The sequence below is a fragment of the Nicotiana attenuata genome, unplaced genomic scaffold, assembly GCF_001879085.1.
Source record: "Nicotiana attenuata strain UT unplaced genomic scaffold, NIATTr2, whole genome shotgun sequence".
Lineage (NCBI taxonomy): Eukaryota > Viridiplantae > Streptophyta > Magnoliopsida > Solanales > Solanaceae > Nicotiana > Nicotiana attenuata.
Window position 1 is genome coordinate 77,071 of NW_017674355.1, and position 22,872 is coordinate 99,942.

Sequence of the window (22,872 nt, forward strand, 5' to 3'; positions counted from 1 at the left end):
CGTCTCATAACTCATACGGCGCAATACATCATTACCTGGAATAGCTGATGACAAAATAACACCCCGACTGTTCCTCCATAAGGAACGCTCGCTGAAACAAACACAACTGGCCTGATATAAAGCCCTGCTCACATATAAATCAATCCACCGATCTCAAGCCGATTTCTGATTGCACCAACTTGGCTAATAACCTTTCAAAGGTCCATAGTAACCCCCTTTTCCTAATAACACATAAGAACAACCATCATAACCGGAGCAACCTCCTCAGTTCGCAACCCAACAAACAAAGTGCCCTCCCGGCATAACTTCTCAAATTAATGATGTTACCACAATCCTCATACCTGGTTTAAATCTTTAGTAAATCAAGTGACTACATGTCACACTTATACAATCTTCCCGTGGGACACGCTCCCACAATCTTCCGAAATGAATAATGGGTCCGCACATCTAAACCATCGGCCGCACTAACGCTGAAAAGCGATCAAGAAACCTTAACCAGGATGCAAAGCCTTTTTCACAACACATCGATCTCGGGTGACACTGAAGACAATACCAATTTACTTTAAACATTCCACCCTTTTTCTTGCTCATCCGAGCTCGTGACATCTTTGTCCACACCGAGCTGTTACCTTGATCTTTACTTCGAATCCCATACCACTCACTGCACCTAACATGACACATACGACTTCGGGACCGCTAATAGGCTAACACTTCATCACTTAAAAGCTTTTCACTTAACTCACTTAAGGAGAACCATAGCAACACTTAGGTGAATTCTCATAACCGTAGAATATGCAAACCTCCAAGTACTGGCCTGAACCAACATGGCCATTCCAGGATCCGCCTACACGTGACAGGCCATATCAGAAAAGTGCTTCTGAACAACATTAATTTCGGCGACCGACAAGCCTCACACGCACCGCCACAAATCATACGCATGACTTGATCACGCTGAAGAAATTGACCCCTACCACCAATACGCCAACTCAACTATGTTTAACCAATATATCTTCCTTCGGTTTACCCCGATTGCCTTAGTAATAACAATAACTCCTTTCAACACATAACATACTCCATCCGCACTCACCCCGGGTGACCTGGAACCACGAGACCATGTTGTCTCAAATCCCATGAACCATTTCATACCTTCCTTGGGTGTACATTCGCACCTCAACTGACATGCCCATTCCACTAACCCTTCTATGAATCCGAAGTCCTTTCTCATCCTTCTCTCAAGTCTGAACATGAGCCAATAAGGCCAACCATAGCACCCTTTAACAATTCCTTTGCTCCAATTACTACTTATGTTCTTTTCCCGTAGCCGAGTGACCCAGAAATATGCTAAACACCTGAAAACCTCGCAAGTGGTTAACCATGCAACCCAATCATAGGCGGTGGGACTCTCCCACTTAGCTTGAAGCCACTATTACACAACTCTGGAGTTCACCAGGATTCTTAATCTCTTATTGACATAACCTTGCGCAATCAACCACCAAAATTCTCGATATCTTACTGTAGAAACCCCCTTTTTATACTCTGAATCATTAACAACAATCGCACGACCGATCCCTTCACTATAACCAATAGAATTCTTCGCAGAAGCATCGCCAACCACGCGACCGCTAACCTGCTCAAAAGAATAACTCACCTGTAGAAATCACTCCCCGGCATCTCCAACGCTGCTGCACGGGGCACAATCACCACGACATCAATAACTCATCCTGAGTCCGAGCTCACTCTCCCGGTGCACAATTTCATTCACCCCTCGTGGACATCAATTAAATGTGCGGCAATATTCTTCCAATTCAAAGGTATGTTGTATCCTTCTTCATTCAAGAAGCTCCTTCCTGTTATATCAAATCTCCCGCCGCATAATAGCTCATACTTCTAATTAAATCCGTAGGCCCCAAATCACCAATCACCAATATTCTCAGGTCACTCCAAACTCTCCTTAAGGTACGTGGTCATCCCACTACAAAGCCCATATGCAATTCCGTCACTCTCCCACTTTGGCGGAACTCATCCCCTTAATCGACTGCTCGGCCCTTGGCCGCTTATACTCGGACTCCTAGAAATTTTAGCCACCGCCCGAAATTTCCCACGTGTCTTTCCTCATACTTTGCTGCTCAGCCGCTACCTTAAATAGAGTCTATCTTCGTGGCACTTGAACCCACAATTGCTGTTGACTTTAAACCTTTCCGAAGGTCATCTTCCTCGAGTAGCACGCGTCCTCACCATCCGTGAGAGAATAGAATGCAGAAGTTTAGGATTGTGATGTCAAAAATCTCGCACGACAGGGAATCAAATAAAGTGAAATTTTCCTAACGGTTACATAGCCTCTTGTAGATAAGTACAGACGTCTCCGTACCGATCAGCGAGACTCTAATAAACCGGCCTGTGTTCCGTGACTCCTATGAACCTAGAGCTCTGATACAAACTTGTCACGACCCCAGTTCACCCTCCATGAACATGTCGTGATGGCACCTAGTTCCTACAACTAGGTAAGCCTAACAATGCGGAAATAACAACCTAACTTGCGAAATGGTTAAATAAAGCTAGACATATTAAAATAGTAACTGCATATAAGGCCGCTCGGCCTACATAACTCAAAGAAATACGGAAGTCTACAACTCAATCCCAAAACCCGGAAACTCACGGGAACCACAGGCTAATAGAAATACTGTAAATGCTCTAATCTCATGAATGTCTACATCAAAAGTATGATAGAATCTAGACACTACAGATAGAATAAGGAAGGAGACTCTTCGGTCTGCGGACGCTGCAGATATACCTCGAAGTCTCCGTAGCTCTCCTCGCCTCAAGGATAGTGCGCCTGAGTGGAGGTACCTGGATCTGCACATGAAAAACATGCGCAGGAAGGGCATCAGTACACCACAGCGGTACTCAGTAAGTGCCAAGCCTAACCTCGGTTGGGTAGTGACGAGGAAGGTCGGGGCCCTACTGAGATAAAATATAATAATAAATTAACAGTATGAAAAACTAACAATAATAATGAGTACAGCAGTGAGATAAGATGGGTTAAACAAGGTAATACCAAATACACAAAGAACGGAACAACCACATAATAAGTACCGCTCAATACCAATGCTAACAATGAGGATCTCCCAGGATACCGTCCTGTAGTCCTTTTCTCAACTGTCCAGTGGATCTCCCGGGATGCCTCCCCGTAGTCCATCATATGTGTATATCCGAAGGATCTCCCGGGATACCGTCCCGTAGTCCAGCTATCAACGTGCAGGGGGATCTATCAGGAATCTAACCCGCAGTCCCAAAGTAAATGTACAGGGGGATCTATCGGGAATCTAACCCGCAGTCCCAAAGTAAATGTGCAGGGGGATCTATCGGGAATCGAACCAGCAGTCCCAAAGTAAACAAACAAGGGGGGAGCTACCGGAATCCCACATCCGTAGTCCCAATGTAAATGCGCAACCACAACCAGAAGATATTCAGAAATGAAGTACAAAAGGCAAACATCAGGTAGTACTAGCCTAGCATGCTTCACGTAGTACAGTCAAGGCAACTTAAACAATTAGGCAAGTTAAATAAACTAAACATGCTTTTCTAATCTAACACAGGTTATAACTGCAAGTAAATCAAGGCAAATATGAAGGAAACTCAGTCTCAATATCTTAAGTAAAACCGGGTTTTTTTCAACAATTAGCTCAAGTACGCGCTCGTCACCTCACGTACAAGGCACTCAATTACCACATATCAAATCCTAAGGGGAAAGGTCCCTCACACAAGGTTAGACAAGCCACTTACCTCGAACCGGCTCAATATCAACTAGAAATCACGCTCTTGCCACGAGTATCCGACTCCAAATGGCTCAAATCTATTCAATTCAATTACACATTGTAAATAACATCGCAAACACCTGGTTTTGCTAATAAATTCAAAGCTACGGCGTAAAATTAGGTGAAATGACCAAAATGCCCTCCAGGACAATGCCCCGGAATCGAATAATTTTCACATTTTCAGAACCCTCGTACTCTCACGAGTCTAACCATATAAAAAGCTCCCAAATCGGAGGTCAAATGCTCCCTCAAAACTCCATAATTTAGCCAATGAAGTTTTACCCCAAATTATCCAATTTTGATCCTAAATTCGAATTCCAATGATACATTTAACTATATAACGATGAAATATAACTAGAAGGGATTAAGGAAACGTTACCCAATAGTCTTCTCTTCAAAACCCACTCAAAATCGCCCTTACCCGAGTTCACAATTGATTTTTGTAACTTATGAACTCAAACCCTCGAAATTTCTATTTCTGCCCAGGGATTTCCGCTTCTGCGGACAAGGGACCGCATCTGCGGTCCCGCTTATGCGGAACAAATGCCGCTTCTACGAAATACTTACCGCTTCTGCGGTTTCTCACCAATGACCCAGGGCCGCATCTGCGACTTATACCTCGCAGGTGCGTAACCGCTTCTGCGGTCAAACTTCCGCACCTGCGGAAACTGAAGGGAGCCCAAATTCCGCTCCTGCGATGGGATGGCCGCTTATGCGGCTCCGCTTCTGCGGTTCCCAAGCCGCAGAAGCGAAAATACCAGAAGAGAGAAAAAAACCAGCTGCTGCAACACTTCAAAAATTCTTCCGTTAACTACCCGAAATCATCTCGATGCCCCCGGGACCTCAACCAAAAGCACCAATACCACCTAATACCTTATTCAAACTTGCACCAATCCTTAAAATACCTAAAACAACACCGGAAACCCGATTAAATCAAAGATTCAAGCCTAAGAACTACAAGTTTCCTCCAAATACGCTTTCGATCAAAAACCTAACCAAAACACGTCCGAATGACCTGAAATTTTGCACACACATCCCAAATGACATGACGGAGCTACTGCAACTTCCGGAATTCCAATCCGACCCTCGGATCAAAAACTCACTATCGGACCGGAACTTCAAAAATTCAAACTTCGGCATTTCAAGCCTAAATGAGCTACGATCCTCCAAAATACATTCCGAACACGCTCCCAACCCCAAAATCACCTAACGGAGCTAACGGAACCATCGGATTCCCATTCCGAGGTCGTCCTCACACTGTTCTGATTACGGACCATTTTTCAACACTAAAGCTCTCATTTAGGGACTAAGTGTCCCAAAACTCTCCAAAACTTAACACCGGACGTCCCGGCATACCAAAATGGCAGAAATGAACTTAGGGGAAGCAGTAAATGGGGAATCGGGGCGTAAATTCCAAAAATGACCGGCCGGGTCATTACATAGGGACGCTCTGGTGAAGGTGCTAAGTGGAGTGAGCGTGCCAAGAAATACTACCAGCGACGCATTGGCAGCAACCATTGGGAAGACGGTGGAGGAAAATAAGATTTCCTTTCGGAGGGATGAACTTCCTATGGAGGGAATGAATCACAACAAGGCTCTACACATCATTGTCAAGTGTGGAGACAAAGTCGTATCTCGAGTACTTGTCGACGGGGGTTCTGGAGTGAACATTTGCCTATTCTCCACTCTGTGGGAGTTTGCATCCATTTGAGGGAAGTAAAAGAAAGCCATGTGAGAGAGAGCTTTTGATGGGTCACAGAAATATGTCATCGGAGAAATCTACTTATCCTTGCAGATTGGACCAGTTGAGTTCCCGATATTTTTTCAAGTGATGGATATCTCATCTTCATACAATTTACTACTCGGAAGGCCTTGGATACACATGGGAGGGGAATTTCCTTCAACTATTCATCAGTGTATGAAATTTGAATGGGATTGCCACGAGATTATGATACACAGAGAATTGAGCCGATCGGCTTACTTGGAACATGTAGTTCCTTTCATAGAAGGATTGGATGGGGTCGCTTTCTCTGCGGTCGAGATCATGCAGGCAACAAAATTGGGGAAGAGGGAACAGGATCACAACATACAGTTGCCGTATGGGTCAAAAATGGCAATCCAAATGATGAAGTATGGGTACAGACTAAGGATCGGCTGGGAGATGAGGTGGGATAACAAAGCCAATTCAACCAAAAGGGCAGAAGGGTGCCGCCGTCTTGGGATACTAACCTAAAACTGGAAGAACTTACAACACTAACCCTGGGAAAAAGGTTTTCGTACCAGAGAATGTTCCGGGCCCGATTCAAAGCTCACCGCTAGAAGAGGATATCATCAATGGGATGGGAAGATTATTCGTGGCCATGATAGAGGAATGTTGCGGCAAAGCTGATATCAAGACACCGACCATTCGGGATGCCAAACCAGGAGAGACCTTGTAGAAGTGGAAAGTCAGTCCATCTCTAGTTCACCGGGAGTCTTGGTATTGGGAATTGTAATAATTTCAAAAATTGAATGGTCAATTGAGGCTTAAACCTTGTTTGTGCGGTTTTGTTAAAATCGCCTCTTTGAGCGCTGATATGTTCCTTTTGATGAAATAAAAGAATTATTTTTCTAAAAAATTATTGTGAATTTATCTTTGCCATTATTTATACTCAATTTTTCTTTTGAGTAATAAAATTGATAAACCCCGCATTCCGCGATTATGACATGTAAAGGAATCTTCGAGCAAAATGATACGAACTACAAAGAGTACGACGAGACTATGATTCCGGAGAACTTACTGCAAGAGATCGAATAGCTGGAAAGCCAGAAGAAGCCCAACCTCGAAGAAATAGAGGTGATCAATAAGAAGATACAAAGGAGACAAAAATTAGCATCCATCTAAAAGCAAAACAGAATGAAGAATTAGCAGAGTTCCTCAAACAATACATCTATGTATTTGCTTGGTCGTATGATGACATGCCTGGATTAAATATTGAACATCATCTTGCATCGATTGCCCACCGATCCCACCCAGCCATTAGTCAAGAAGAAACCCAAAAAATACATGCCACATTTGAATCTAAGGATCAACGAAGAACTCACCAAGCAGATAGAAGCAAATGTTGTAAGACAATAACCCTACCTGGTTGGCAAACATCGTATTGGTGCCGAAGAAGGATAGGAAGATTAGGATATGCTTGGATTACTGAGATCTCAACAAATCCAGTCCCAAGGACAATTTTCCTCTACCAAATATCCATATCCGTATCAACAATTGTGCAAAACATGAATTACAATCATTCGTGGATTGTTTCTCTAGATATCACCAGATCCTAATGCAGAAAGAAGATACAGAGAAAACAACATTCACCATGCCATGGGGAGCTTATTGCTACTGGGTCATGTAATTCAATCTCAAGAATGTTGGTGCTATCTAGATGAGGTCCATGAAGACCCTTTTTCATGGCATGATCCGCAAGGAAATCAAAGTACATGTGGACAGCGTCATTGTTGATACCCAATTTTGTCCTACCTTTCTTCTAATTAATTTTCTGGTGCTCCCTAGTCATTAACAATTTAATGCTCTGTCTTAATTATTTGTTACCTTTTATTACTATTATTGTTATAGTTATTGGAGTGATTATTATTATTATTATTATTATTATTATTATTATTATTATTATTATTATTATTATTATTATTATTATTATTATCATCATCATCATCATCATCATCACTACTACTACTATTGTTGCTATAATAATGTCTTAGTACAATTAACATTAATATAAATATAATTATTATTGGGTCAGTTTAATATATAATATTATATATGATTTAAGTATTCCTTTTAGAGTTTTTGCGCGCTCGATCCTTTTAAAAGGATTATTCTCATTAATAATAGCATTCTTTGTTTATTACAAAATAACAGATTATATTAAACAACGTTTTAATATATATATATATATATATATGTGTGTGTGTGTGTGTGTGTGAGATACACATAAAATACACATTATATAACACAACATGTAGTACTATATTATACACATTATATACTACTAATATTTTTGGAGTTTCGTCGAGTTTTGAAAGATATGTTTAATTTTTTGGTTACTATTTGAAAATGGTCATAGTTAAAGGATTATAAAGTATCAAGAATAAATTAAAGTGGATATAAAATCATGCCAATAGGTTTGTGTAATTGGTACGATGGACTATTTTCAAGTTGTTTGCAAATACATGATTTTATTTTTAATCCATACACCTACCACTTCACGTAATTTTCATTTCTTTTTATTTTTTATGTTTTATTTATTTTATGATATATTAGTTTTACTGCTAAAATATGTATTTATTTATTATTATATATTTATGAAATTTTTATTGAGTCTAAGTTGTTAAGATATGGGAGCAAAAATTAAATAAATTTGAAGAAGGAGAAGACCATGATTTTCGGCCCGAATCAGTTCAANGGAAGAAAAAGTGAGTCTTCACTTCTGTTAGAGTAATTAGAGTGAGCACAAGTGTGTCTTGGCATGAGAGTCTGCATTTGAGATATGATTGTGCACTGCTTAGGTCGATCATTGATAATAGCAGGTGTGACATATATTGGGGCACTGCATTGAGCAGTTAGGCCTAGAAGCGTGGTTTAGTTTGCTCGAGGACGAGCAAAGGTTTAAGTGTGGGGTGTTGATAATAGGTGAATTTGACTATAATCACGCCTTAAATAATCACTTTCTTGTGTAGTTTTAATGCTAAAAGTGATAACAAAATGCTCTTATTAGTGTTTTTCATGATTTGCAGGTGATATATGTATAAGGAAGGCTAAGGAGCAGTTTTGGAGTCAAAAATTGATGAAAAAGAGGCCAACTGTGAAATTTCCCAAGTGAACCATGCAAAACAGGCCGAAGATTCAGAGCACTGGTTTTACCGCGGTTCCACCGCGACCGCGGTAGAACCGCGGTGGAAGACAGCTGCGGATGATTTCAGAATCAGAAAAGGCTTTTGGCCGCGGTCTGACCGCTACCCCGGCAGAACCGCGGCGGAAGCCGAAAACTTCAGGGACCAAAGTGTAAAACACGGGATTTTTAGACCTAAACCCTATTTAAAACATTAGACTTCGCCTAAGAGAGGCATGTATTGATTTTTAAGGTTTCTTAGCAAGGAAAACCATTGTGAGAGAATACTCCAACCATCTTTTTTCTTTTCTTTTGATTTTTATGATGAATTCAATCTTAGTTTATTTTCCCATAGCCACGAGTATCTAAATTCCTTGTCTAAGGTTTTGATGGAACCTATTGGGTGATGAACTTCTTGTTTATGTGAATACAAATTGCTAGTTTAATCTCTATTTGTTCAACTTCGTGTCTGTTGTAGTTAATTGACAGGATCCTCAATTAGCTGTACCTATTTAGTGTGCATAACTTGGAAAAGAGTGCATATTTAGGGTATTGTTGAACAACACCACTCCTAGATTATTAGAGGAATCTATAATTGCGGGTTTAAAGGCGGGATAAGGGATAACGAAGCCTTGGGTGTAATCTAAAGTGAATCGTGCTAAATAAAGTAAGCTAGTGTATCTCGGGAGAGTGCAATAGTAAAATTACTGTGATTACTCGGGAGAGATTTACGGTAAGATTAGCGTTCATGATTGATAGAGATGTATTGGTAAATTTGTATGAGCATAAACAAAAGGGATTCCATCAATAGGGGAAATCATTGCCTTAGCTTTTTATCATAATTGTTTACAACCTTATTAGTTTAGTTTATAGCCATTTAGTTACTTGCAAGCGTAGTTGTTAAAGAACATTCAACTGAGATTTGAATATTTGGGAAGCTGGTTCTGAAGAATTAGTGGATCTGAAGATAGTGGTTGATAGGTTAACTCTCTGTGGATTCGACCCTGGGCGTAATACTCGGGTTATATTTGCAACATCCGCAGAGTCCTTTTTATAAGGAATAGTTAGGCGTGATCACTATGTCTTTTGTCTTCTTCTCCATTTTGACTAAAATTCAATCTCCAACAATCAAAGTACAATCTTTGTCCGTCCCATTTCAAGCAAAATAAGAACTTATCTCATCCCATTTTGGCGTGTATAGATGACCAAGAGATGATCCTCCCATTTTTACACTACAAGACTTATCGAATCTCTCCGCCTCAGTCGAGATCTTACCATTTCGTGCAAGAACTGAGCGAATCACGTGAATCCTTACAGCTATGCCAACGTTCGGACTTGAACGGCTCTGTTTGACTTTATTTGAAATCTGAAATTTTTAAATCCCGCTCAAAAACCGAACCCTAGATCTATTTCGCCTATAAATACTCCTAGAACTTTCAGCCAAATGATCTTTGGGGAATCGTTCGCTCAAACTAGTTTTAAATTTGATTTCGTCCGTGAGGGAGTAGATCTGAAACTTCTCAAGCTCCTGTTCACTGCACCACAAAAGGTTAGTCTTTGAGTTTTCGCATTATTTCTTTAATTTCTTTCTGGAATATGAATCATATTTATTGTTTGATATGTTAAAAAATCTGTTTTGTTCATTCGTTATTTAAAAATAATGGTGGTAGCTGACTGTTTTGTCTAAGTTTTTGATGTTGTAGAGATTATGACTATAGGAGATGTGTTTTTAATGTTAAAAAAATATCATTTCATTAGTTTCGTTAGTTTATCGGCACATACATCGAAATAGTAGTAGATGCATTAACACATCTAAATAGCTCCTGTGTGCTTATTAATTAAGTTAATACTGTCAAGAATACCAACTTATTCCACTACTATAGGTATCATTTCCTTAAGAATTCACTGTTACAGTTTGAAAACACATTTAGTTGAGAAACTTTGTAAGGTTTTATGCTTAAAAATTGTGAGAGTTATTGAAAAAATTTGTTGTTAAATGCCATGACTCTAGGACTTCACTGTCGATTTGAAGACTGAGTTTTTCTTCCTATTTTTAGCTTCTATATAAAATGAGTGTATACATGGTAATGCCGTAAACATTTAAACTTTTGCTTGTTTTAATTCAAAAAGAAAAAACAAAGATATAAAAAAAAGAACCTCAAGGGCATATGGCTAATTTTTTTGTATGTGAGTTGCTTACCCAAGGAAAGTATTTTACTTATTTAAAAAAACTGAATACAAAACTCCAAAATTTTATTGGAATAAAAAGATATATGAACCAAGTTTTATCATGTACTGCATAATTAATCTTTTAGAATTATTTATTGTAAACAAAGTTAGAATAGATCAAGATAAAAACAAATCTCAGAAAATCAATAGCTGAAAGCAGAGTTCTTAATCTATTATTTACCACAAAGAGAATTTGTCAAATTGGATCAAGTCAGAAGAAAAGAGAAATGAAAAGAAAGGGTAAGAGAAAGAAAAGAAAAGATGAGGACAAAATAAAAATAGAATATGTGGCCAAAGGGTCTGAAACCTAGGGACCCAACGCAGACTTTTGACCATGGGTTCACACTGCATTATACAACAAAATTTTCAGAAAATTATATTAAGAGTGTAGCTTATAGCTCCAAACAGGATGGGTGCAAGTGCACCATTATTTGTGAGGTAGATCCGCCTCTGCTGCAATATGATAAAGAACTTTAATTGTGTTATTTAAGTAAAGACATTTGTATTTGAGACTCGGACCTGGTATAGGAAGTTTGGTTCGCTGTATCTATTATTGCTAGATTTATTTTGTATAACTTGATACTAGGAACCACTGTAGTTTGGTTTGCTCGAATGATAATAAAAACTAGCTTCAACTTTTCTCTTGTTATCTGTTAAGAGGCTTGACTTGAATAGGGGATGTAAGTTCGTGATAGTATTTAAGCACCTCAGACTCATTATTCTTTAAGCCATGAAGTTAAAATAATATGTACATGCGTAAACGTTGTAGCTAATCCCGTTGTTTGCTTAAAATTTGTGCCAATTGAAGTAGTTTTGTTTCAAAGAATAAGAACGTTCTAAATTTGAGTCTATAACTTTAATAGATTAAAAACCTTACATATGTACGCCTAATAGTATTTCTATCAGATTTCATTGAACGCTGCAAGTCTGTCAGCCTGTTCTTTTGGACTATTTTTGCAAGTCTTTATAGATTTCTCTAATTATGAAATTGCTCGCTAATCTTTATTCTCCACTTTTTATTTGCATGTACACTTCGGAGCGACATGGAGTCTTAATGCAAGACTCTTCCTACCCGCATAGAGTTATCGCAAACTATCCTCTTTAATCACATTGGACAAGAAGAAAACAAGCAAATTCGCTTGGGGTCGCCTATGACGGCTTTCATTATTCTTTACTTACATTGTCTAAATTTTTGTTAGTTCATGTGATTTGATTTGGTTTGGAATTCGTTTTATTATTGATGATTAATTTTATCGTGTAAATTTGTAACTGTAATTTTGGCCAAATAACTTACTAATCAAGAACTTCTAGGAGTTTAATCACCTAGAATAGTGGTACGTCTTTTTTTTGGGACTTAAAGAAGGGCCACGAAACTTTTCTGGAAACGTAGCTTTTGAATTGAGCTTTGCAGATTTTTTTTTAATTTCTTTAAATAAATAAGTTCAGCAATTTCTTGACCTTAGTAAAATTTGATGACAAATAAAAAATCAACTTTCTTCTCTTGCGGTAAGTGATGGGTATTTTCAAATAAAAATGGATATTTGCTTCCAGATCCATATATGCACATATTTAATTAGTTTTTAACTTTTTCTTTACTTCAAATATTCTCAAGTTAAATTACTCTTATGTAAGCTATATTTTATAAAAATACCCAAACGATATTTCTTGATATTTTTGTATAACCTTTTAACCTATGTTTGGTCAGTTAATCGTTATTAACGGATTTTAAAAGGTGCCTTAAAAAACCTTCCTTTTAAAATATTTAAAACCCTTGCTTAGAATCTTTAGGTTAAGACCATAAGACAGAGTTTGACTTAAGCTTTAAAATAGGTGTCCTAATTCACCTTAGAATTAATTGGGTGGCGACTCTCTAATTTGACCTATGTTAAAATGGGGTATAACAGCTTGGCGACTCTGCTGGGGATTTTAGGTTTTAAACCATAACAAACTTAGGTTAATAATAATGGCATTTGTATTTTGTGAATGTTTTTGTTTGTTGCCTTATTTGAAAATGTGCTACTTCCTGTAAGATGTAATTACTATCTTTCATAAATTGTCATTCCGTTTTCACTTCCTCCACTTTTGGAAAATTAACACTGAGCACACACCTAGCGGTTACGCGATTTGCGGCCGTGCACTTTTCCAAAAATACCTTTTAGGGGAAAGTTTGTGGGTAAGTCGATCAGCGATGCAATCGACAGTCACAGCTTTTCACTCTCAAGTTGTCCACTTGGGAAAAGACCAGTCTAGAAAACCCACTCTTAGCCGACCTAGGATAGAGCTAAACCAAATCTCTTCTTAGGGGCATGCATCACGCAACCTTAGGAGGCTTAATACCCTAGGTGTATTAAGTCCATTAGTTAGCCTTATCCAAATGTCCAAGCGGGTTTATAACCCCGAGTGACACTTATTCATCCTTTGTGTGCATTATTTGAAAGATAAACACACCGATTATGTGGACCACTTACTCAAAATGGGAAAACGGGTAGGATTAATCTTTTCTGTGATGCAGGAAATTATGAATCAAGTTGTCTACCAAAAGATCGGCATGGTGTTGGACATACCTCCCAAACTAAAGGCATGGTGGAGAAACTTAGGAGAAAGCGCACAATTCGAAGTGAGAAAGAAACTGGGTCATCTACCGTTACTTATGGAAGTCACAGCGTGTAGGGAAATTATTGAGGCAGCAATCACCTTTTGGGATGAAGAAAGGGCCGTATTCAGATTTGGAGAAAATGAGATGACTCCATTGTTAGAAGAGATTGGAGGCTTCATAGAGAATGCGAGTTTGTTATGGAAAGGCAGACATTCTTAGCAGAACGCTGGCATGATTATTCCAGAAAATCCCTCGACAAAAGAGTCCCTTGAAAAGTTTGGTTTTGAGAAAGAAATTGGGCTAGAGCATTTGAAAGAATCCAAAATACCCCTTGACTATATGTTTGACATTTTTGGATGTTCAGGTGCTTTTCTACGACATCGAGAAGTGTTCTCCTCACATGCTTCTTGGAGTGAAAAAAGGGTATTCGCTTTTTCAGTTTGTTTCCTCGGGCTCCTAGTATTTCCCCGAGGAGCAAAGCAGGAGATTCACACTCGACTTGTCATGGTTACTGATGCATTATTTAATGGAATTGATGGAAAGCCATACACCATAGTGCCGATGGTTGTCGCAGATATATACCGAGCTTTAGGCCTTTGCAAGAAAGGATTTAAACATTTTGAGGGATGTAATTTGTTGCTGCAGTTGTGGTTTATGGGGCATCTCCAAAAGATCAGTGGAAGCCAAGAGCTTTACAAGCAAAACGGTGCTAATCACATCACGTCATACACGATCCCAGTGGTTGCATTCAAGCATCCAAATAGTGTTAAAGGATGGGGCAAGTTACTTAGCAAGCTAAATAATACCACAATTCAATGGATGTTTTCTTGGTATCCATCTGAGAATTTTGTAATCCGTGGAAAAATGATACCTTACTTGGTTCTCATCGGGCTTCGAGGACTTCAACCATATGCTCCGTTACGAGTTATGAGACAAGCCGGAAGAACGCAAGTCATACCGCAAGTTGATAACGAATTGACTATGATAATGATAAAATTCCTTTTGCACAGGAAATTCTCAGGATGTGGAGGAACAAGAGAGCTATGGTCAGGGATACAATTGCACCAGATAGGTACCAAGCTGGATGTGACACTTTTTATTTAGAATGGTTACGTGCCCACCTTGAAGGTTCTGTCACAAGAGGGATTAATCTGGGTGGCCGAATCAAAGATAAGGCAGCCAAAGCTGAAATCAAGTATCGCCGGCTGAAAAGAAGGGTGTTCGAGTCTGAAGCAAAGCACAAGGAGCAGCATGAGAAGGAAAACAAAGAGATTGAAATGTTGAGACAACGAGAGGAGATGCAGAAGCAACAAATAGAAATGTGGAAACAACAAGCTGTGGAAATGGAGCAAGGACTCAAAGATTTGGATGGAGACCTCGAGAAGCAATTCATAGAATGCTATTGCCAAGGACTGGACGAAGGAGGAAAGCTAGCCATGGTTTACCTTGTGAAGAATCGCCAGAAAATTGATGAGGCAATCAGAGCAGCGAAGAGGCTAAGGGGCGATGAAGAACCATCCTCAGTCAACTAGATTAGAACTATGTTGTAGTCTTTATTTCAATTAAGGCTATGCCATTGTAATCGTTTTAGACTAAGGCAATGTTGGTATTTCTCTTTTAATTTATGTACTAAGCTGGAATCATCAATGAAAGTGATTTTTGGGGTGTCTAATTAAGGAGCAATGGAATGATATATAATGGTGTGTTTATCTCTCAAATTTTCGCTAGGCCTACCTCTGGCACAAAGAGGTCCCGTGCATACTAGGACACGCTTATCATTGCTTGACTTATTTGTATTATTACGTGATTTGTTTGTTATGTGATATACTTGCTTTTAAATTTAATCACCACTTACTAACAATGTCTTTATTTCTTTTTAAAGGTTTTTCTATTTTATCACTCCCCAAGGTTGATTTGTGTTGACTGCGAACTGGCTGAACACCCATACTTCACGAGATCCAAGGCACGAGCAACTACCAACATGACTGGTTCAAACACATCTAATATGACAGGCTTGGGACTTGTCACTGTTCAACGAGACGAACCTGAGGCTTCGGACGGAAGGGAGGTTACCCTTCGTGATGAACACATCGCCCAGTTGTCGCAACAAGTGGCTAACCTGCAAGGTGAAACTGAACGGCTTCGGAACCTTACCAATCTTTCTATCAGCCTCAACACACCACTTCCCGAAGAAAGGACAAATGCACCTATCCCACCACCTTTCCCATCTTTGACTCACCTATCCCGGAACATCTTCCACCAAACCCTCCACTTCACAACAACAAGCCAACATCCACTAACGCACATGCTAACCGCAACAAGCCAACCCATCGACTTTTACCACATCATATGTTTCCCAACCACCACCAGCCCAAAGCACCCCGCTAACCCAAAATCACCATGTAACCCAACACATACCGATGGCACATATCGCTATTCCTAACATGCAGCATGTTCCACCGGTATATGTAGCGAAAGCACAACCTTTTACTACCCCTATGCCTCACCAACTTCACTCCGAAGTGTATCAGTATCAGGAAGCAGAAAAAGAAGTAAGGGCCAAAGCCGACGAGTATACGGCGAAGGAGATCCGTGAGTTAAAGGAAGCATTCAAAAGTTTGAAAACCGTTAGGAGTACGGAAGGTTTGGAGTATGAGGATCTATGTGTTCATCCCGACGTCGATTTACCTACAGGATATAAAGTACCAAAATTTGACATGTTTGATGGAAAAGGAAACCCGCGAGCCCATTTGAGGTCGTATTGTGATAAGTTAGTTGGAGTGGGAAAGGATGAAGCTATCAGGATGAAGCTTTTTATAAGGAGTCTTACAAGGGAAGCCCTTGATCGGTACACAAGTCAAGATCCACAGAAATGGCGCAGTTGGAGTGTCATGGCGCAAGAATTCATGGACAGATTCAGATTTAACACCGAGACCAACCCAGATAGATTCTATTTGATGACGTTGGAGAAGAAAACAACAGAATCCTTTAGAGAGTATGCCATGAGATGGAGGGCAGAAGCAGCAAGAGTCCAACCCCCGATGGGAGAGGATGAGATGACAACTACTTTTATTCGATCTCAAACGGATGCGACATACTATGAGAGATTGATAAGCATGCTGGGGCATCGGAAGTTGTTAGGATGGGAGACGTTATAGAGGAAGGTCTCAAATCTGGAAAGAGAACAAACTTGGCAGCACTACAAGCAACGAGTAAGGCAATCCAGTCAGGAACTATTGGAGGAGCAAGTAAGAAGAATGAGAAAGAAGTATCCGCTGTTATGACCGTCCAAGACCGCAGGCCTAACCAAATGTTAACCTACCAAAACCCATTACCCCAACCTTCATACTATAGCCTATACACCCAAACTCCTCAACCTTATTACCAACCTTCGCCCATTCCCTATCCTGTTTATAATACCCAACCAACCTATTATCCACCCCGAGCACCCACATACCAGAATCCATCACATTACCAACCCACATATCCATCTCAACCCCACTACCAATCACAAAACCGCCCAAATGCACCTAGACCTCGCCCGAGCTTTGAAAGAAAACCAGCCAAAACCTATACACCCCTAGTTGAACCTTTAGCCCAGTTGTATGAAAGGTTGAAAGCCGCAGGAGTACTCCAACCAGTCCCAGGAAGAGTTTCCGACCCCCTCCCAGGATGGTATGATGGGACCAAACGTTGTGCATATCACTCTGGTGTGACTGGACATGACACAAAAAATTGCCTTACTCTCAAAGATAAGATTGAAGAGTTGATCAAATCAGGAACCATTCAGCTTAAGGGAGCTCCCCCGAATGTGAACAACAACCCTCTTCCAAATCACGATGATACCGGTATTAACATGATATCTACTGATGAGGATTGGAATTTGGAAGGAACAATTATACCAATTGAAGGCGAGAAAAAGGTTGTGTCATCTGCCTTCATTGCTCCTGTCATCACAGTGCAAGTGCGAGCACCAATTGAGGTGGAGGTACTCCCTCCGAAACCCAGGATCATGGCTCTAGTTGCTCAGACACCCTCATTTGAAACCAAAGCAGTTCCTTGGGACTATCAGTCTGATGTAAGGAACAAAGGAAAGGCAAAATTAGTTGTAGAAGCTGCTGCTGCAGGTATGACGAGATCCGGCCGGTGTTATGTTCCTGAAGAAGCATCACGAGGAACTTCAAGTAAGGACATCAACCAGAAGAAGTCCGTAACAGAAGCTGAAGCAGAAGAGTTTTGGAGAAAAATGCAATGTAGCGGATACTCTGTTATAGACCAACTGAAGAAGACGCCGGCTCAAATTTCTCTCATGTCATTATTGATGAGTTCTGATAGCCACAGGAATGCTTTGGTAAAAGTACTCAATGAAGCATATGTACCAGCCGAGACAACTAGTGAACATTTGGAAACTATGGTAGCCCAAATTTTAGAAGCCCACAAGATTTCTTTTCACGAGGATGAATTGCCGCCTGAAGGTCTAAGTCACAACAAAGCTTTGCATCTCACTGTCAAGTGCAGGGATAAGTTTGTTTCTAAGGTTTTGATCGATAATGGTTCTGCACTTAATATATGTCCTTTCACTACCCTCAAAGCTTTGGGAATTGACATTGGAAAAGTTCGTGAGAGTCATGTGAATGTTAGAGCTTTTGATGGAGCGCAAAGGAGCGCTATTGGTGAAATTGACTTAGCATTACAAATTGGGCCTGTGGAGTTTATCATTGAATTTCAGGTGTTAGACATATCTGCTACTTATAATTTGTTGTTGGGAAGGCCGTGGATTCACATGGCTGGTGCAGTCCCTTCCACTTTGCACCAGAACGTGAAGTTTGTGTGGAATCACCAGGAAGTTGTGATTCATGGAGAAGCAAGCAATCCCATTTACCCCGGGAATTCAATCCCTGTCATTGAAAGTGTGGAGAGGCTGGATGGAGCCACTTTCCACATTGAAGAAATTATGATTGCTACTCGAGGCAAAGAGATAAAGTTGCCAAGTGTGTTCGTGATGGTGGCATCAGAAATGTTGAAGAATGGCTTCGAGCCTGGTCGAGGACTTGGAGCAAGGTTGCATGGAATAGTGGAGCCAATTCAGCTACCAGGGCAGAACAACACCTTTGGCCTAGGGTACGAACCCACTCCAAAAGAAGTCTCGGAGGCTCGTCTCAAGAAGAAAAGTGACATTGTCCTGCCACAGCCTATCCTGCCGCTAAGCCAGTCATTCCCCAAGACAGTTACTATTCATGAGCTAGATGAAGATGCTGAAGACGACCTCGTTGAAGGAATCAGGAACCTATTCCTTGCCGATTGCAATGTGATTCTGAATGATTGCACTGAGACACCAACTATTTGGGATGCCGCACCTGGAGATGTTTTGAACAATTGGACTTGTACCCCGTCCCCGGTTCGCCGGGAGTCTTGGTAGATCGATTGTATTAGTACTTTTTTTAAACAACACGATTCAAAATTGAGGCCTGAATCGTGTCTATGATTTTTATGTTGTTTGCCTCGATCTTTTGGAAGCTTAAATGCAAAATCTGAATATGCTTTTTCATTTTACATTTAAATTTTTTGTCTTTATTAATTTTCTTTCTTTTTATTTTATTTTATTTTTCAGCAAACAAATTAATAAAAATGCTGACACCGTGAATGTGACATGCAATGAAACAAGTGAACAAAATAACAAGCAAGATCTTGAAGAATATGAAGAAGACGTGCCGCCTGCAGAATTAACTAAAGAACTTGAGCAGTTTGAGAACAAGTCAAAACCAAATTTGGATGAAACAGAGCTTATAAATTTGGGGAATTCAGAGTCTATAAAAGAAACAAGAATTAGTGTCCATTTGACGCCATCAGAAAAGGAGAAATATGTGGATCTTCTGAGACAATACGTCGATGTGTTCGCTTGGTCGTATGACGACATGCCTGGTTTAAGCACCAATATTGTTTCCCATAAGTTGCCAACGGATCCATCTTGTCCCCCGGTAAAGCAAAAAACAAGAAAATTCAAAACGGACTTAAGTTTGAAGATCAAAGAAGAAGTCTCCAAGCAATTTAAGGCAAATGTCATCCGAGTCACAAAGTATCCCACATGGTTGGCCAATATAGTACCAGTACCAAAAAAGGATGGGAAGATCAGAATATGTGTGGATTATCGGGATCTCAACAAGGCTAGTCCAAAGGATGATTTCCCACTCCCGAATATTCACATACTCATTGATAATTGTGCAAAGCATGAGTTGCAGTCATTCGTTGATTGCTTTGCCGGTTACCACCAGATTTTGATGGATGAAGATGATGCTGAGAAGACAGCCTTTATCACACCTTGGGGGGTGTATTGTTATCGGGTGATGCCTTTTGGACTCAAGAATGCAGGTGCTACATACATGAGAGCTATGACAACTATTTTTCATGACATGATCCATAAAGAGATTGAGGTCTATGTGGACGATGTCATCATCAAGTCACGGAAGAGTTCAGATCACTTGGTAGACCTGAAGAAGTTCTTTGATAGGTTGCGGCGGTACAATTTGAAGCTGAATCCCGCAAAGTGTGCATTCGGAGTTCCAGCTGGAAAATTATTAGGTTTCATTGTCAGTAGAAGGGGCATAGAGTTGGATCCTTCAAAGATAAAGGCTATCCAAGACCTGCCACCTCCAAAGAATCGGAAGGACGTGATGAGCTTCCTTGGTCGCCTTAACTATATCAGCCGTTTCATAGCCCAATCAACAGTGATTTGTGAACCAATATTCAAGATGTTGAGGAAAGATGCCACTACCAAATGGACAGAGGAATGTCAACGAGCTTTTGATAGGATCAAGGAATATTTATCAAATCCACCGGTGCTGGTACCTCCGGAACCTGGAAGGCCGCTGTTGTTATACATGTCCGTATCAGATAATGCATTTGGATGTGTTTTGGGTCAGCATGATGAAACTGGGAGGAAGGAGCAAGCCATATATTACTTGAGCAAGAAGTTCACACCGTATGAAGCACGGTATACTTTGTTGGAACGCACTTGTTGTGCCTTAACCTGGGTTGCACAAAAGTTGAGGCATTACTTGTCAGCATACACCACTTATCTCATTTCCAGGATGGACCCGCTCAAGTACATCTTTCAGAAACCTATGCCTACAGGAAAGCTGGCGAAGTGGCAGATTTTGCTAAGTGAGTTTGACATCGTGTATGTTACTCAGAAGGCCATCAAAGGACAAGCGTTAGCTGACCACCTTGCAGAAAATCCTGTGGATGAAGAATACAAGCCACTTAGGACGTACTTCCCAGATGAAGAAGTATTATTTGCTGGAGAAGACATTTCAGAAGCATATTCTGGTTGGAGAATGTTCTTTGACGGAGCGGCAAACTTCAAAGGAGTCGGAGTTGGAGCAGTATTAGTTTCAGAATCTGGACAGCATTATCCAATCTCAGCGAAACTTCGGTTTCCGTGCACCAACAACATGGCAGAATATGAGGCTTGTATACTTGGGCTCAGAATGGCCGTTGATATGAACATCCAAGAGTTATTGGTTATAGGTGATTCAGACTTGCTGATTCATCAAGTACAAGGCGAATGGAATACAAAGAATACGAAAATCCTACCGTACTTACATTGTGTAAAGGAGTTGTGTAAGAAGTTTATCAAGGTGGACTTCAAGCATGTTCCAAGAGTTCAAAATGAGTTCGCAGATGCTTTGGCAACTTTGTCTTCCATGATTCAACATCCAGATAAGAACTACATAGACCCCATCAAGGTGAATGTGCAAGATCAGCCAGCTTATTGTTTCCATGTGGATGAAGAGCCAGACGGGGAACCATGGTATTATGACATTAAGAGGTATCTCAAGACAAGGGATTACCCTGAAGGAGCAACCAGTACCCAGAAGAGAACGCTTAGGAGATTGGCAAATCACTTTTTCCTAAACGGCGAAATCCTATATAGGAGGACCCCAGATTTAGGACTGTTGAGGTGTGTAGATGCTGGGGAAGCAACCAAGCTGATTGAAGAAATACACGCAGGAACATGTGGGCCTCACATGAATGGGTTTACTTTGGCAAAGAAAATTCTCCGAGCAGGTTACTTTTGGATGACCATGGAAACAGATTGCATTCGTTTTGTACAGAAATGTCATCAGTGTCAGATTCACGGTGATTTGATTCGAGTCCCGCCGAATGAACTCAATGTGACGAGTTCTCCTTGGCCATTCGCAGCTTGGGGCATGGACGTCATTGGCCCTATTGAGCCTGCCGCATCAAATGGGCATAGATTTATCTTGGTAGCTATTGATTACTTTACAAAGTGGGTAGAAGCCTCTTCTTACAAGTCAGTTACAAAGAAGGTGGTAGCAGATTTTGTCCGCAACAACATCGTTTGCCGATTTGGAATTCCTGAGTCAATCATTACAGATAATGGAGCCAATCTCAATAGTGACTTGATGCGAGAAATATGTGATAAGTTCAAGATTACTCACCGAAATTCCACTCCTTATCGACCTCAGATGAATGGAGCCGTTGAAGCAGCCAACAAGAACATAAAGAAGATATTGCGGAAGATGATTGATAACTACAAGCATTGGCATGAGAAGCTACCATTTGCTCTCCTTGGATATCGCACTACAGTCAGAACATCAACTGGGGCAACGCCTTATCTTCTGGTCTATGGAACTGAAGCCGTATTACCTGCGGAAGTTGAGATACCATCTTTGAGGGTCATCCAGGAAGCCGAGCTGAGCAATGCAGAATGGGTGAAGAATCGGTACGAACAACTAATGCTTATTGACGAGAAGAGAATGAATGCAGTTTGCCATGGTCAACTCTATCAAAATAGGATGGCCAGAGCCTTCAACAAGAAAGTGAAACCACGGCAGTTCAAACCGGGCAAATTGGTTTTGAAGCGCATATTCCCGCACCAAAATGAAGCCAAAGGAAAGTTTGCACCAAATTGGCAAGGTCCGTACATGGTGCATCGGGTATTGACTGGAGGAGCACTGATTTTAGCAGAAATGGATGGTGAAGTATGGCCCAAGCCCATCAACGCAGATGCAGTCAAGAGATACTACGTCTAGAGGCATATCTGGTAACCTCTTCTTTTCTATGTATTGCTTCTTAATGTAAATGAACTACGTTTGACTTGATTCCCGTTTAAGAGGGGATACGTAGGCAGCCCTGTGGGTTCGGTCTCATCATAATAAAATTTAATATTTCCCCCCAAATTGGAAACTGGGGCAGCTTTTGAAGGCGTCGTCATGAGGAGGCATTAGTCATCGACAAAGGAGGGTCAAGCAAGATGAATGACGGGATTCCAAATGAGGACGTTCACTTTGTTTCACGAGCATGTCACAATGCAGAATTCGGCAAC

General features: G+C 40.6%; 1 protein-coding gene across 1 annotated transcript; it reads left to right on the top strand.

The window, feature by feature from the left end:
• Positions 1-15,943: 15,943 nt before the first annotated feature.
• Positions 15,944-22,443, top strand: LOC109218499 (the record flags this gene model as incomplete). Its single annotated transcript, XM_019382863.1, has 8 exons — positions 15,944-16,552; positions 16,630-18,938; positions 19,135-19,687; positions 19,796-20,067; positions 20,116-20,514; positions 20,611-21,568; positions 21,815-21,941; positions 22,035-22,443. Coding segments are annotated over exons 1-8 (5,636 nt in total), but the record flags the coding sequence as incomplete, so codon positions are not given.
• Positions 22,444-22,872: the final 429 nt, after the last annotated feature.